The sequence below is a fragment of the Crinia signifera genome, chromosome 1, assembly GCF_055691185.1.
Source record: "Crinia signifera chromosome 1, ASM5569118v1, whole genome shotgun sequence".
Classification (NCBI taxonomy): Eukaryota; Metazoa; Chordata; class Amphibia; order Anura; family Myobatrachidae; genus Crinia; species Crinia signifera.
This window is the reverse complement of record NC_139217.1, coordinates 252,931,085-252,943,305: the sequence shown is the minus strand read 5'-3', so window position 1 is coordinate 252,943,305 and position 12,221 is coordinate 252,931,085. Positions and strand designations below refer to the sequence as shown.

The 12,221-nt window shown below is 46.8% G+C and overlaps 1 protein-coding gene across 3 annotated transcripts in view; it reads left to right on the top strand.

The window, feature by feature from the left end:
- Nucleotides 1-5,211: 5,211 nt before the first annotated feature.
- The window catches only part of ANO8 (anoctamin 8), a 101,598-nt gene continuing 94,588 nt past the window's right edge, over nucleotides 5,212-12,221 (top strand). Inside the window, exon 1 of one of the 3 annotated variants that reach the window (XM_083180161.1) lies at nucleotides 5,212-5,451. In XM_083180161.1, coding sequence (XP_083036287.1) covers nucleotides 5,355-5,451 — 97 coding nt within the window. In that variant the 5' untranslated portion in view covers nucleotides 5,212-5,354. Of the gene's footprint in view, nucleotides 5,452-5,650; nucleotides 5,713-12,221 lie in introns of those variants that run through there. The other 2 variants (XM_083180171.1, XM_083180167.1) reach the window with 2 other exon arrangements.

The following is a 12,221-nucleotide window of genomic DNA, read 5'->3' as shown; positions in this document are numbered from 1 at the left end:
GTAATAGTTTCTTAGATCTGGCATGTATTTATCAACTTTTTGTGACTACACTGCTAAGTTTAAACCAACTGTTTGATTCAATAAGTAATGTAACAAGACCTTACGTGTGTAATGTTCTCTATTTCATTCTAATTTACCTCCAGACTGGAGCAGGAAGACCACTGTTTGCCCTCATGGCCATGAGACCGCGCTTAATATTAGTCGTACTGTCTCAACATCAGCTGAAAAATGGCTGGGCTGGTAGGAAACATGGTCAGACATTGAGATACATATGGGGGGAAATTTAATAGGATGAGAGATTTAGAAAGTGAGAGATCTGGTAAGAAATCTACAGGGGTTTTTTAATGCTGCAATCCATTAAACCGCAAGACCAGTTTGATTTTGCAGTGTAAATGATTGCCGCTTTAAAACAACTGGAGATTTCTTACCAAATCTCTCACTTTCTGAATCTCTCTTTCTATTTAAGTCTCACCCATAGGCCCTTATTCAGATCAGCGGCATAAGGAGTAACTAGAAATGTAGCTCCCCCCTGCCAAAAAGTCCTGGTGCCCCGAACTCCCCCCCCCCCCCCAACGCACTGACAAAGCATGCACACACTGACAGCTCAGGTACAGGTGTAGGGAGAGATGCTGGGCAGAGAGGGGGGACAGATGTGGGAACAGGGGTGTCAGATGGTGGGGAGATACTGATAGGGGGAAAGATGATGGGAATATAGGGGTATATATGATGGGCAGAGAGGGATAGGGGAAATGTGATGGGCAACGAATGGAGGTAGGGATGATTGTCAGGGAGAGGGGGCAGATACTGGCAATGGAGAAGGGGGACATATGCTGGGAAAATGGGGGCAGAATGGCATATGCTGGGCCGAGAGGAGGACAGATGTGCGAGGAGAGATACAAATGCTAGGGAGAGATTGAGGGGGCAGATAGGGATTGGGGACAGAATATTGGCAGGCTGAGGGAGTACTAATGCTAATCAGAGAGGGGGAGATACACTGGGCAAGAAGAGGAGGACAGATAGTGGGCAGGGCGAGGGGGACAAATGGTGGGCAGGGAGAGGGGGCAGATGCTGGGTAAGGAGAGGGGGTGATATATGCTCGGCAGGGAGTGGGGGTACAGGTGTTGGGCAGGAAGGGGGGAAGAGATGATGGGCAGGAAGTGGGGGTACAGGTGCTGGACAGGTAGAGGGGGGGAAAAGATGATGGGCATGGAGGGGGGCAGATGGTTGTCAGGGAGAGGGGGACAGATGGTGGGCATTGAGAGGGGGAACAGATGGGGGGCAGGGAGAGGGGCACAGATGGTGGGCAGGGAGAGGGGAACAGATGATGGGCAGGGAGAGGGGGAACAGATGGTGGGCAGGGAATGGGGGACAGATGGGCAGAGAGTGATGGTTCAGATGCAGGGGCGTAGATGATGGGTAGAGTGGGGAGTAGACACTGGGCAGGGAGAGGAGGGACAGATGCTGAACAGGGAGGGGTGAGACAGAGAGATAGTGAAGCTGCAAGGAGAGGCAGCAGGCATACTCAACAGACACAGGTCCATGCTGTGAAGGACAGGGTAGCCTCCGTGTTCCAATCCTGATCAGAGAAGCTTCTCCAATCAAGGGCACTTCAATTCATTCAGCATGTGCCGAGCTCCTCCAATCATAGCTCGGCACATGCAGTCCTAGCCCTGATGGCTGATGCTTCAATGAGGGGGGAGGGGCTGGCACAACAGTGAGGGAAGTGCAGGGACTTCCCCTGCTGCTGCTGCTCTTTGTCAGCATGAGAGCTGTCCTGCCTCCTCCCCCTCTGCTGCCAGAGCCGCTGCCTGTTACACACTGACAGGCGCAGCAGCTGGCCTGGCAGCAGGGAGGATGCCTATACATCCCAGCAGCATACCTCCCAACTGTCACGCTTTCCGCGGGAACGTCCCGATATTCGGGGACGTTCCCGCGTCCCGCCCGGGGCCGCCATTGTACCGCGGTGGGAAGGACAGTTGGGAGCCCCCCCAGCTTGCCGAGAATAGACGCTGTGCGCATGCGCACAGCGTCTATTCAGCGCCGACGAGCGACGAAAATGGGGGCGTGGCCGGAGTTTGTGTCACCCGCGAGGCCACGCCCCCTTTCTCGAGGCCACGCCCCCTTTTCGGGAGGCCGCGCGAACGTCCCGACCTCCCAACTTCAAAAGTTGGGAGGTATGCAGCAGGCTCGCACTCACAGTGAGGAAGGGGCAGGAGGAGGGGGGGGGGGGGAATCCAAGGTGGAAGAGGGAGCTGTCTGACTGTCTGTGTAAGGACACTCAGTGACCCAGTTTATAGGGCCCGTCACTGAGCATCCTTACACAGACTGGCAGCCTCAATGAGAGCACCGTGACCCTGCGCCTGGGTGGAAAAATTTGAGAGGTGGCCTTGCAGGAGTTCCACGATAGTAGGTCATGCCCCCTAATTTTGGCTTCAACACGCGCAGATGTCCCTTCTCCTCTGCCTCCAGTGTTGGGAGGTATGTGTGCAGCATTTTGGACATTGCAGTGTATTGTGTCTGGGACATTACGGTGTGTGGCATAATGTGTAAAGGGCATTTTTCGGTTATGCAGATTTTTTTTATTTTAGTAGCTCTTCAGGTGGTTTATTTTGCTGCAAGTAGCTCACGCTCCAAAAAAGGTTGGAGACCACTGGTGTAGGAGATGGCACTGCAGACAGCATCTTCTGGACCCCAAAGTTACAGAAAGGGGAGGTTAGTACAATTAACCATGCACCTCACATGTAGCCACACCCCATCCCATGAAGGTACAATACATTTTTAGTGTACATCATACTAGGTGTGGAAGGAGTAGAATTCATGGGTCTTCAAACTGTGGCCCTCCAGATTTTGTGAAACTACAAATCCCAGCATGCCTTGCCACAGTTTTAACACTCCCTTATAGCAAAAGTGTGGCAAGGCATGCTGGGATTTGAAGTTTCACAACATCTGGAGGGCCACAGTTTGAAGACCCATGGAGATGATGCCACAGCACATCTCTAATAAATGCGCAATGTTTCAAACATAGGTAGAAATTTACCAAGATGTGTATTCTACTTCACATGTGATATTGCTATGGGCAACCAATCAGATCCTGTCTACTATCTTCTAGAATCTAGAACAGGGCTGGGCAACACCGGCCCTCCAGATGTTAATGAACTACACATCCCAGGATGCTTTGCATTAGTTTTGCTATGTGGCCATGCTGAAACTGATGCAAGGCATGCTGGGATGTGTAGTTCATCAACATCTGGAGTGCCGGAGTTGCCCAGCCCTGCTCTAGAAGATAGTAGACAGGATCTGATTGGTTGCCCATAGCAATATTACATGTGAAGTAGAATACACATCTTAGTAAATTTCCCCCATAATGTTATGTTGCATGGCTGTTTTATTTTCATGCAATGCATGCATTGCTAAACTGACATTTTTAAAACCTAAAAAATCCTAACACATGGATTGAAAAAAACAAAAACTAATGTTCGTTTTGTAGATCCTAGAAATCCGGGGCCTAGTACTGAGGTCATGGTGAGCGGCGTAGCGATAGTTAAAAGCCTACGACCGTAAGGTTATGAGTAACCATGGACATTCGGAGGCTAGTGCAGCTGGTGGGCTCAGTGGCAATGAGAGCTAGGTCTGCAGGATATGGAGTCAGTGGTGTAACTAGAAATTTTCTCCCCCAAGCCAAACACATTTCTGGCGCACAAAGGAAAAATCATTCTATTGTCGCCGCCCAACGAATGATTTTTTTTCCCCCCGTTGGCAAATAAAAGTCAGTTTAAACTGGTCAAATACAGGGAGGCGCTGACGTCATGTTACATCAGCCGCACATCCCGACACCAACCCGCCTGCGGCCCCATCCGATGTGGTCTGAATCAGGCCCATTATACACTACTGCCACAATATCATTATTGTAAGCTTGCAAGCAGGGTCCTCATACCTTTTCACTGTCTGTAAATACCCAGTTTGTTGTATCACTGGCTCCTATTGTAAAGCACAATTGAATATGTTAAGAAATAAGTATCAGCACTTCTTGTTGCTACAGCACAAACATTCGGTTTCTATCATACATAAAGCCATTTAAGATCGGAGACCTATCACCCCCGCAGTGCAATCAGCATGCCGACAATAACACAGTTCATGGGAATGCCCAGCGTTTCATGGGCGTTCCCATGAGAACGTTGGGCATTCTCATACTAATGAGGCATGACATGCATCTGAGGCAACCTTACAGATGCGTGAGCCTTCGCCATCATTCGGTGGTCGGCGACCACCAAGCTGCGAATGGATGCTAGTTTACATATGCATGCCCTGCGTGCGAATTTGCCTTGCGAAAAGGTGGCTGCCCATCAACCAGAATAACCCCCATAGTGTGTACGGGGCTTAAACTCAGAAATGTCTTCACTTTATTCGCTTTGCCGCAATGCCCGATGTTCCTGCAGAAAGTTTGTGATACTGTGCCTTGTCCTGATAAATATATTCTTTTTGCCATGATAACAGCAATAATGATACTTATCCAGGCAATGAAAAAAAAATAGGTCTTGGTTGGCCCATACACGCTGGGTGACTCAAAGCAGTTCAGTTTTGTTGTTTGAGCTGCTTTCAGCTCGAAAGCCGCCCAGTGTGTACGGGGCTGCAATGGGCTCTCCTGCATCGTCACTGGCCCGGCCACTCATCTGCTGGTATCACCACCAAATGGGGAAAGAGTGAGTGTACAAGTTTCCTTAGCGCCCGGCTATGGTCCTATGGAAAGCTGTCCACCCCCAGGAAAATCGCAAAAAACAAGAGAAAAATGCTCAGTGTGTATGCACTGGGCGTTTTTCAGCTCAGCGATTTTCCCCATCATCGTTAGCCATACACGCTGGACAAAATTTTCCAGTGTGTATGCATCTTGCTATAGCATAGAATTCCTCCTTTATTAGACTAAACCACATGTTCTTATGTTATCTTTTGCAAACCTGTGAATGGAAAAAAATCCGATCCCATTGGCATGTAACAAAAAGAGAATTTATTAATAAAATGTAGTAATTTTTTTTTAATAAATAAATAAATATATATATATATATAAAACATAAATCAAACACTGTTGATATCCACCTTTTTGGTACCATATGTTTGAGTCAATTACAAATATGTACCACGGCACATCGCCCGTGTAATACACACATACAGGAAAAAAAAAAATCAGACAGCAGCACAAGTAGGAAGTGAGGAAGGCGGGCGGGCCCTTAAAGCTAAATATCAAGCGTGTTTAAGGCTCCTTGCTGACTGAGTGTCCCTTTGTCCCTCCTCTCTCTGCACAGCCCCAATGACAACAGCGGGGACCCCCGGACCCATGCCATCCTGATCCCGGCCCCAGCATGCCGGACACAGAGCCGGACAGAAGCAAGAAAGCCCAGCCAGAGGGTGAAAGGGCAGACCCGGCTGGCAGCCAGCATGGCACGGCTGGGGTCCTGGGTAAGGCTGGTGTCATCTTAGCATATACATTGGTAATAAACAGGGGGATGTGTAATATATGAGACTCAGACGTCAGGTGAGTGGAGCTTTTATGTGCACCGCTTTTGCGTGGGGTCAGTCACTGTGTATGTGTGAGGGGATGTATATACACTGGCCTCTCTGCAGTGCACTGGCAGTGTGTGCATTGTGTGTGCACCTTGTCATGGTGATGACTATGTGCTGCTGGAGGATATAGGCTGAGGATGCCGGACTTTATGCAGGGTAGGAGATCTGACATTGCATGCGTATGCTTGCAGCTCCTGCTTCTTCCTATACTGTGCTGTACTGGTCATGCTTTGTGTACTATCATGTCATGGGCACTGTCCTGTGTTACCGGATCTGGACCCTCTGCAGCAAATGGGAGCTGACACGAGGGGACATGCCCTGGCGTCTGATACCCTATCTAATTCTTAATCTTTGCAAATGCATGCAGCTATGGCTTGCAATGTTAATCGTTGCAGTCGAATGGATAGGTTTTGTTGCGTGTCCTCCATCAGTAATGTACATTGCCTACTACTGACTTTAGCCTTTTGTCATTCCTTGTATATAAGCATGTAGCACGAGTACAGAATTGTTTGAATGAACTGGGCTCTGCAGTGAATTATTGTAGGCTTTTTAGACTAGACCCCGTTTCCCCTGCAGTGACTGTGCAGGACCTCTGTAACTATGATTCTCCTACAACATGCAGTATCTATCTATCTATCTATCTAGCCTAGACAGGCATGTGTTCTGGGAATATACAAGTGATTAACATTCCATTTATCTGAATGTGGCCACACATGGTGCGATGTGCTCTGTGCGGTTTGAGCTAGATGGCATCGCATCTAGTTCAAAACACATGCAATATGCTACAACAGCGTACGTTTTGAACAAGATGCGACCTGCAGGCTGCACATACTTTTTGTACTTTGCAATGTGATCTGTGCAGGAGCGCGCATCGCAAGGCCAAAACACTTGTATGTGCACCTTAAGAGCGATTATTGCAAATATCGCTGGAAATATGGTCGCTGAGCGACCATATTGCCAGCGATGGGAGTGTGCACTGGCGATAAATCGCCGCGTGCGCGCTCCCGTTTTCTGCCCGGAGTGATCGGATTTCCACTGCCGGGCTCCCCCGGCAGTTTCTTTTTCATCAGCGACCATCTCTGGTCGCTGATGCAAACGGGACACCGAGCGATATATCGCCCCGTGTGTACAGGGCTTTAAACTATTTGATTGATGGTCTTTAACTAAAGGTCGCATACTGTATAATATAAAAGTGTGTAATGTTACTTCTTTGTATCCATACACATTTTAAGAATCTATATAGTTTTACACTCAATTGTTTGTGTCAAATGGTTGCTTGGTATGCTCATAGACCATTGGTCTTTGTAAATCATCAATGGTTTCCTGCCATGGATGGTATCCATGGTCCTGATGTTTTGCAAGTTTTTTTTTTGTTTAAAGGGTGAAAATAGCCTGTCATGGCCATTAACATAGGTTTTACTGAACCTGTGTGTTTTCAGCAGTAAATGGATTTTATTTTGGGGGCTGACAATAACTGGGTAGCCCTGAATAAAAAATATTTGTGAAACAGTGCAAAACCTTAGATTTTACACACGCAGGGGGGTATTCAATGTTGGGTCACGGCTGTCGGGCTCTGCTCGACCGAGAATTTATGGCAGGATTCAATGTCCCACCTGCCGCGTGATGAGAGGGGGCTTGGCCTTGAGCTGTCGCCGGGAGCCCCAGAACGAGCTGACTGCTTGTGAAGTCGGGCTCATTCTGCTGAGATCCCCTGTTCAATGCTGTCTGGGAAGAGATGGTCGCTGATGAAAAGAAACCTCTGCCGGGCGATGCCGCAGAGGTAATCAGCTGCAAGCTCCTGCGACCAGCGATTAGAACGGGGCTGAAATCGGGAGCGCGCACCCAGCGATTTATCGCCAGGGCACACTCCCATCACTGGCAATATGGTCGCCAGCGACCATATTCCCAGCGATATCAGCCCCTATCGCAGCCGTGTGTACACAGCAAAAACGTTAATACAAGCATGTGTTCCCATATGCTAGATTTCTGCTAAACTGTATAGACCAATGGAACAAGGCATCAGCATTTATGGAAGAACACAAGTTGCATTGATATTGGCTGATTAGCCTGACGATTGTTTAGGTGCGTATGCAGGAGCGTTAGTCGATAAATGGCTTAAAACACTCCTGCAGCTGTAGGGATTGGGAGGTTGTTTGTTATTTAAGATGCCAACCTCCGGATCCCATAGAAGTCTGTATACACTGAGCTATTTCTAGTAAGGTGTGTAAGGTGTCACAGGGGGTCAAGCTGGGAACACACTACTCTGCTGCTCTGCAGCACTTAACCCGATCAGCCAAGTGATTGCAAAGGAGAGTTTCCAAATGAAAAAGTAGGCACTCTGATGTGTCTTATTATGTGGAGCAATGCAACACCAAAAAGATTTCAATTTGAAGAGTATCCATCTTGAAATAAGAGAGGAATTGCCACAATGTTGTTGGGTGCTCAGCTATTTCCATATCTCATAAAGACTTAAGGCCCATACACACTGGGCGACTTTGAGCTGAAAGTCGCTCAAAACAGCAGGTTTGAGCGGCTTTCAGCTCAAAGCCGCCGAGTGTGTATGGCCTGGCAATGAGCGGTGAGCAACATCGCCTGGAAAGCCGTTCATCTTGTTATGCCAGCAGATGAGCGGCTTTCAGGACGGCTTTGCATAGAGCTCTGCTATGCAAAGCCATCCTCCGCTGGCACCGGGCAGGGGGAAAGCCGCTCAGTCTGTATGCACTGAGCGGCTTTCCCCGCAGCGATGATTGGCATCATCGCTGTCCATACACGCTGGGCATTGTGTATGGACCTTTTAGACCAACCAGTCTGAGCTGGTGCAATATGTTATGGTACCTGCTTTCTGTCTTCATGTTGCACTTTAATGAGGCAGGGCATGTCTAGGCTCACTCCATAATGCAAACCTTTATGCCATTCCCAAAAAGATTCTGTCCTCTCCTGGTAATTTGGGGGGTGATTCAGGAATGCTTGCTAAGCAGCGGTCGTTTGCTGCTTAGCGAGCGCCCCCCCCCCCCCCCTGCACATCCCCTCGCATGCCACCGAAGGCAAGATGAAATCATGTGATGGCCGACCATCGAATGATTTCTGCCCCCTTCGAAAATAAAAGTCAGTCTAAACTAACTTTTATTTCCGTCATAGTCCCTGAAGAGGTGTCAGGCACTGACGCCATTTGCAAGCCACCTGAACCCCCAGGGAAAAGCCCAGCGTTTTCACGGGGATGCTGATAAAACGCTGCCCCTTCCTCTGCTCATGTGCTGACCCCCCCCCACCATCGGAATGGGTCCGAATTCGTCACCCCGTCCGATTGTTGATGAATCACACCCTTAATGTGTACTTTAAAATGGGTGAGGATTATTAGATAGTGTCTAGATCAGGGGTAGCCAACTCATTACTCACTGGCACATTGTAAAAGATCCACAGGTGGAGCTAAATACTTCACTTGTGATTCGGTGAGGAGACCTGAAAAACATGCACTGCTGGTAGCTCTCGAGGACGGGAGTTGGCTACCCCTGGTCTAGATAGATATTCAATAGGTTGACATGAAACAGACACATGAAAAGGTTGACATGAGGTTTTCTTTTTGGGGGTCAATGTCTACAACTGTTGACATGGAGTCACAATTAGTGTAATGCGTAACCTCGCATGGCTCGCTTTGCTTTTCCTATATGCCAACATGGATAGAGAAGTATAAAACAAAAATCGTGTTGACCGTGTCATTTTCTTTGTCAGCCTTTTGACCCCATTGACCCACTGCATTTCAACAGTATTCAGGTTGACCAACCTATTGCATGTCGACTTTTTTGGGTAGACGTAATGACTGTCTATTCTAGACACTAGATCTTTCAACTGGAACAACTTTTAAATAATTCCAAGTTATGTTTTAGAAGAAAAATAGAAGTGTTTAATATAATTAGGTTACATTGTGATTGTAAAGTGGTAGAAGATGACCTTTACAACGTATGTACTAGGTTGTGGTAGCACCTCTTGAAACTGGAGAGTAGGATTTTATGTATGATGTGAAAAAAAGGTTTTAAAACCCCTTCTAGATTGCTTCAGTTTTTACTATTTTGTCACACTTGTTTTAGATCATCAAACAAAATTGAATGAGACAAAGACAACTCAAGTAAAAAAAATGGGGAAATGTACTAAGATGTGAGTTGTATTTCAGATGGGATGTTGCTATGGGCAACCAATCAGAATCTACTTATTTATTTAGCACCTTCTAGAAGATAATAGTACCTGATTGGTTGCCCATAGCAACATGTCATGTGAAATAGAACTTCCATCTAATGCCGTGTTCTTACTGCGAGTGAGAAAGACACGGCTTTTACCCGGCATTAAAATGCCGGGCACTGCCGTGCTGGACCCCCATTCTCACTGCAAGGCAAATTCCCGGGTGAAGAAGTTCTACCCAGGAATTTGCCTTTAAACACGGGTTTTTCGGCAGTGTGAACGGGTCAACCCGTGTCTGCATATCCGGATCTCAGACAAGGGTAAAAAGAAGGGTTATGCGACCCGTTCACACTGCCAAAAATCCTGTGCTAAAAGGCAAATTCCCGGGTCCACATGCTAGACCCGGGAATTTGGCTGCAGTGAGAATGGCGGGGTATTAGTAAATTATCACCAAATACAGTTCTAAATAATAATGTAATTTGTTAAAGGAAAAAAGCTATCCAACACACATTGGCCCTGTGTAAATTAGTAAGTGCTGCCTAATATGTGTGCTATATAAGAAACTGTTAATAAATAAATAATAAATAAATAAGTGCCCCCTCAGTTGCACATTAAACCAATGAACTAAATTGAATTGATAAATGTGTCTAGTCTAATTTAACCCAATCAGGCTTGATTACAGTCATCCTTATTGAATCTAATTATCACTAAATAGAAACTTTCCAGCTACGAGGTCTCAAATAGCAGTAAAGTATGTTGCACTCAGAATATATTTAAGAAGAGACAAGGCAGTCATTGAAATATATTTATCATGAAAGGTTTACAAGGCCATTCTTAAGACTCTGGGACTCCAAGGAAACACAGTAAAAGCTTTTATCTCCAATTGGCGGAAAAATTGGAACATGGGGGGGTGGGTGTGTGTGTGTGTGTGTGTGTGTGTGCAAATCTTCGGAGGCACGACTAACACCTAAATCCCTAAAGACTCATCAGCTACTCATTCAGGAAGTAAAAAAAAGAACCCAGACTAACCTTTTAGGAACTGCCTACCTCATTCACCTCTGTCAGCATTTATGGTGAAAACTGCTGCTTAAAGAGAGGAACATTAAAGCTGGTCTCTTATTCGCCAAAAAAACCCCAAAAAACATGTGAACTGCCCCAAGCCTTTTACAAGTTACCAAAAATTTAACTTTTTCCGAAGACGTGAGTTTTATTATTTGTTCATAACATAAATCTAACACAGCATTCCACAATAAGAACATCCTACTAACCGTCAAACGTGGTGGTAGTGTGATGCTGTGGGGATACTTTTCTCTTTCAGAATTAGGTTGACTTGCCATAACTGAATCAAGGAACATTTTCAGGTCCAAATGTCTGTTAATCAGTACATGGGGCCAGATTCTCTAAGCTTCAAAAGTGATAAAATGGAGAGTGATAAACAGCCAGCCAATCAGCTCCTACCTGCCATGTCACAGACTGTGTTTGAAAAATGTCAGGCAGGAGCTGATTGGCTGGCTGTTTATCACTCTCTATTTCATCATATTTGAAGCTTAGAGAATCTGGTCCTCTATCTGTAGCTCCTGCATGATTGGATTATGCAGCAAGACATCAGTTCTAGGGGCCCATTTATTCATTCTATATTTGCGGCTAAATCACGAAAACACCTGTTTAGCTGCAAATATTAAGTATCCCCAGAATGTATAAAGAGGGACCTCCGATCCCTGCTGTGATCCCTCCTGCATGGCTGCCTTCCCGTATAGGTGTATATGGGGGATGCGAAGCTCCCCAATGTATCAACATTGGGAAGTAGCACATTGCATCCCTTTGCTACCACCATTCTAAGATGGCGGTAACTCATTGTAGCCTAGACCCCCCCGGCGTCCGGCTCAGCCCATCGGAGTGATGGGCTCCTTTCGGATCCCAATGCGATCCTGGGCGTATCGCATTGTTAATGCGATCATTGATAAATGGTCCCCTCAATGAGAAAAGCAAATCCACCATTGAATGGCTCAAAGGAAACAAAATTACGGCTTTGAAGAGGCATAGTCAAGGTACTGACTTGATTCCAATTTAGATGCTGTGGCAGGGCCGTCATTAATGAAATAATCAATGTTCAGCGGTTGGGGGGCGGAGAGGGGCTGCCCCGTTAGCATACGGGAACGCCTGGCATGTCATGGGTGTTCCCATGAAACCGCTGGGTGTTCTCATGCTAATGATGCTGGGGCGGGCAGCGGGCAGCTGACATCACCGGATGTCACCTGCCCACCCATTTCCTTCACAGCGTGCACGCATATGTAAGTGACGACTTGATGCGTGCTCTTCCACATCTTTCAATGGTCGGATTATACTTTATATTAGTAAAAATTACGGCTTTATATTCCAATAAATTTTTACTTTTCAAAAGTATTACATTTCCCTGTCCAGTTATTTTGATTCTCCCTGGATATAGTACAGCCTGGCAGGGCCATAGGCAATTGAAAGGTTGTCCTGTTCTG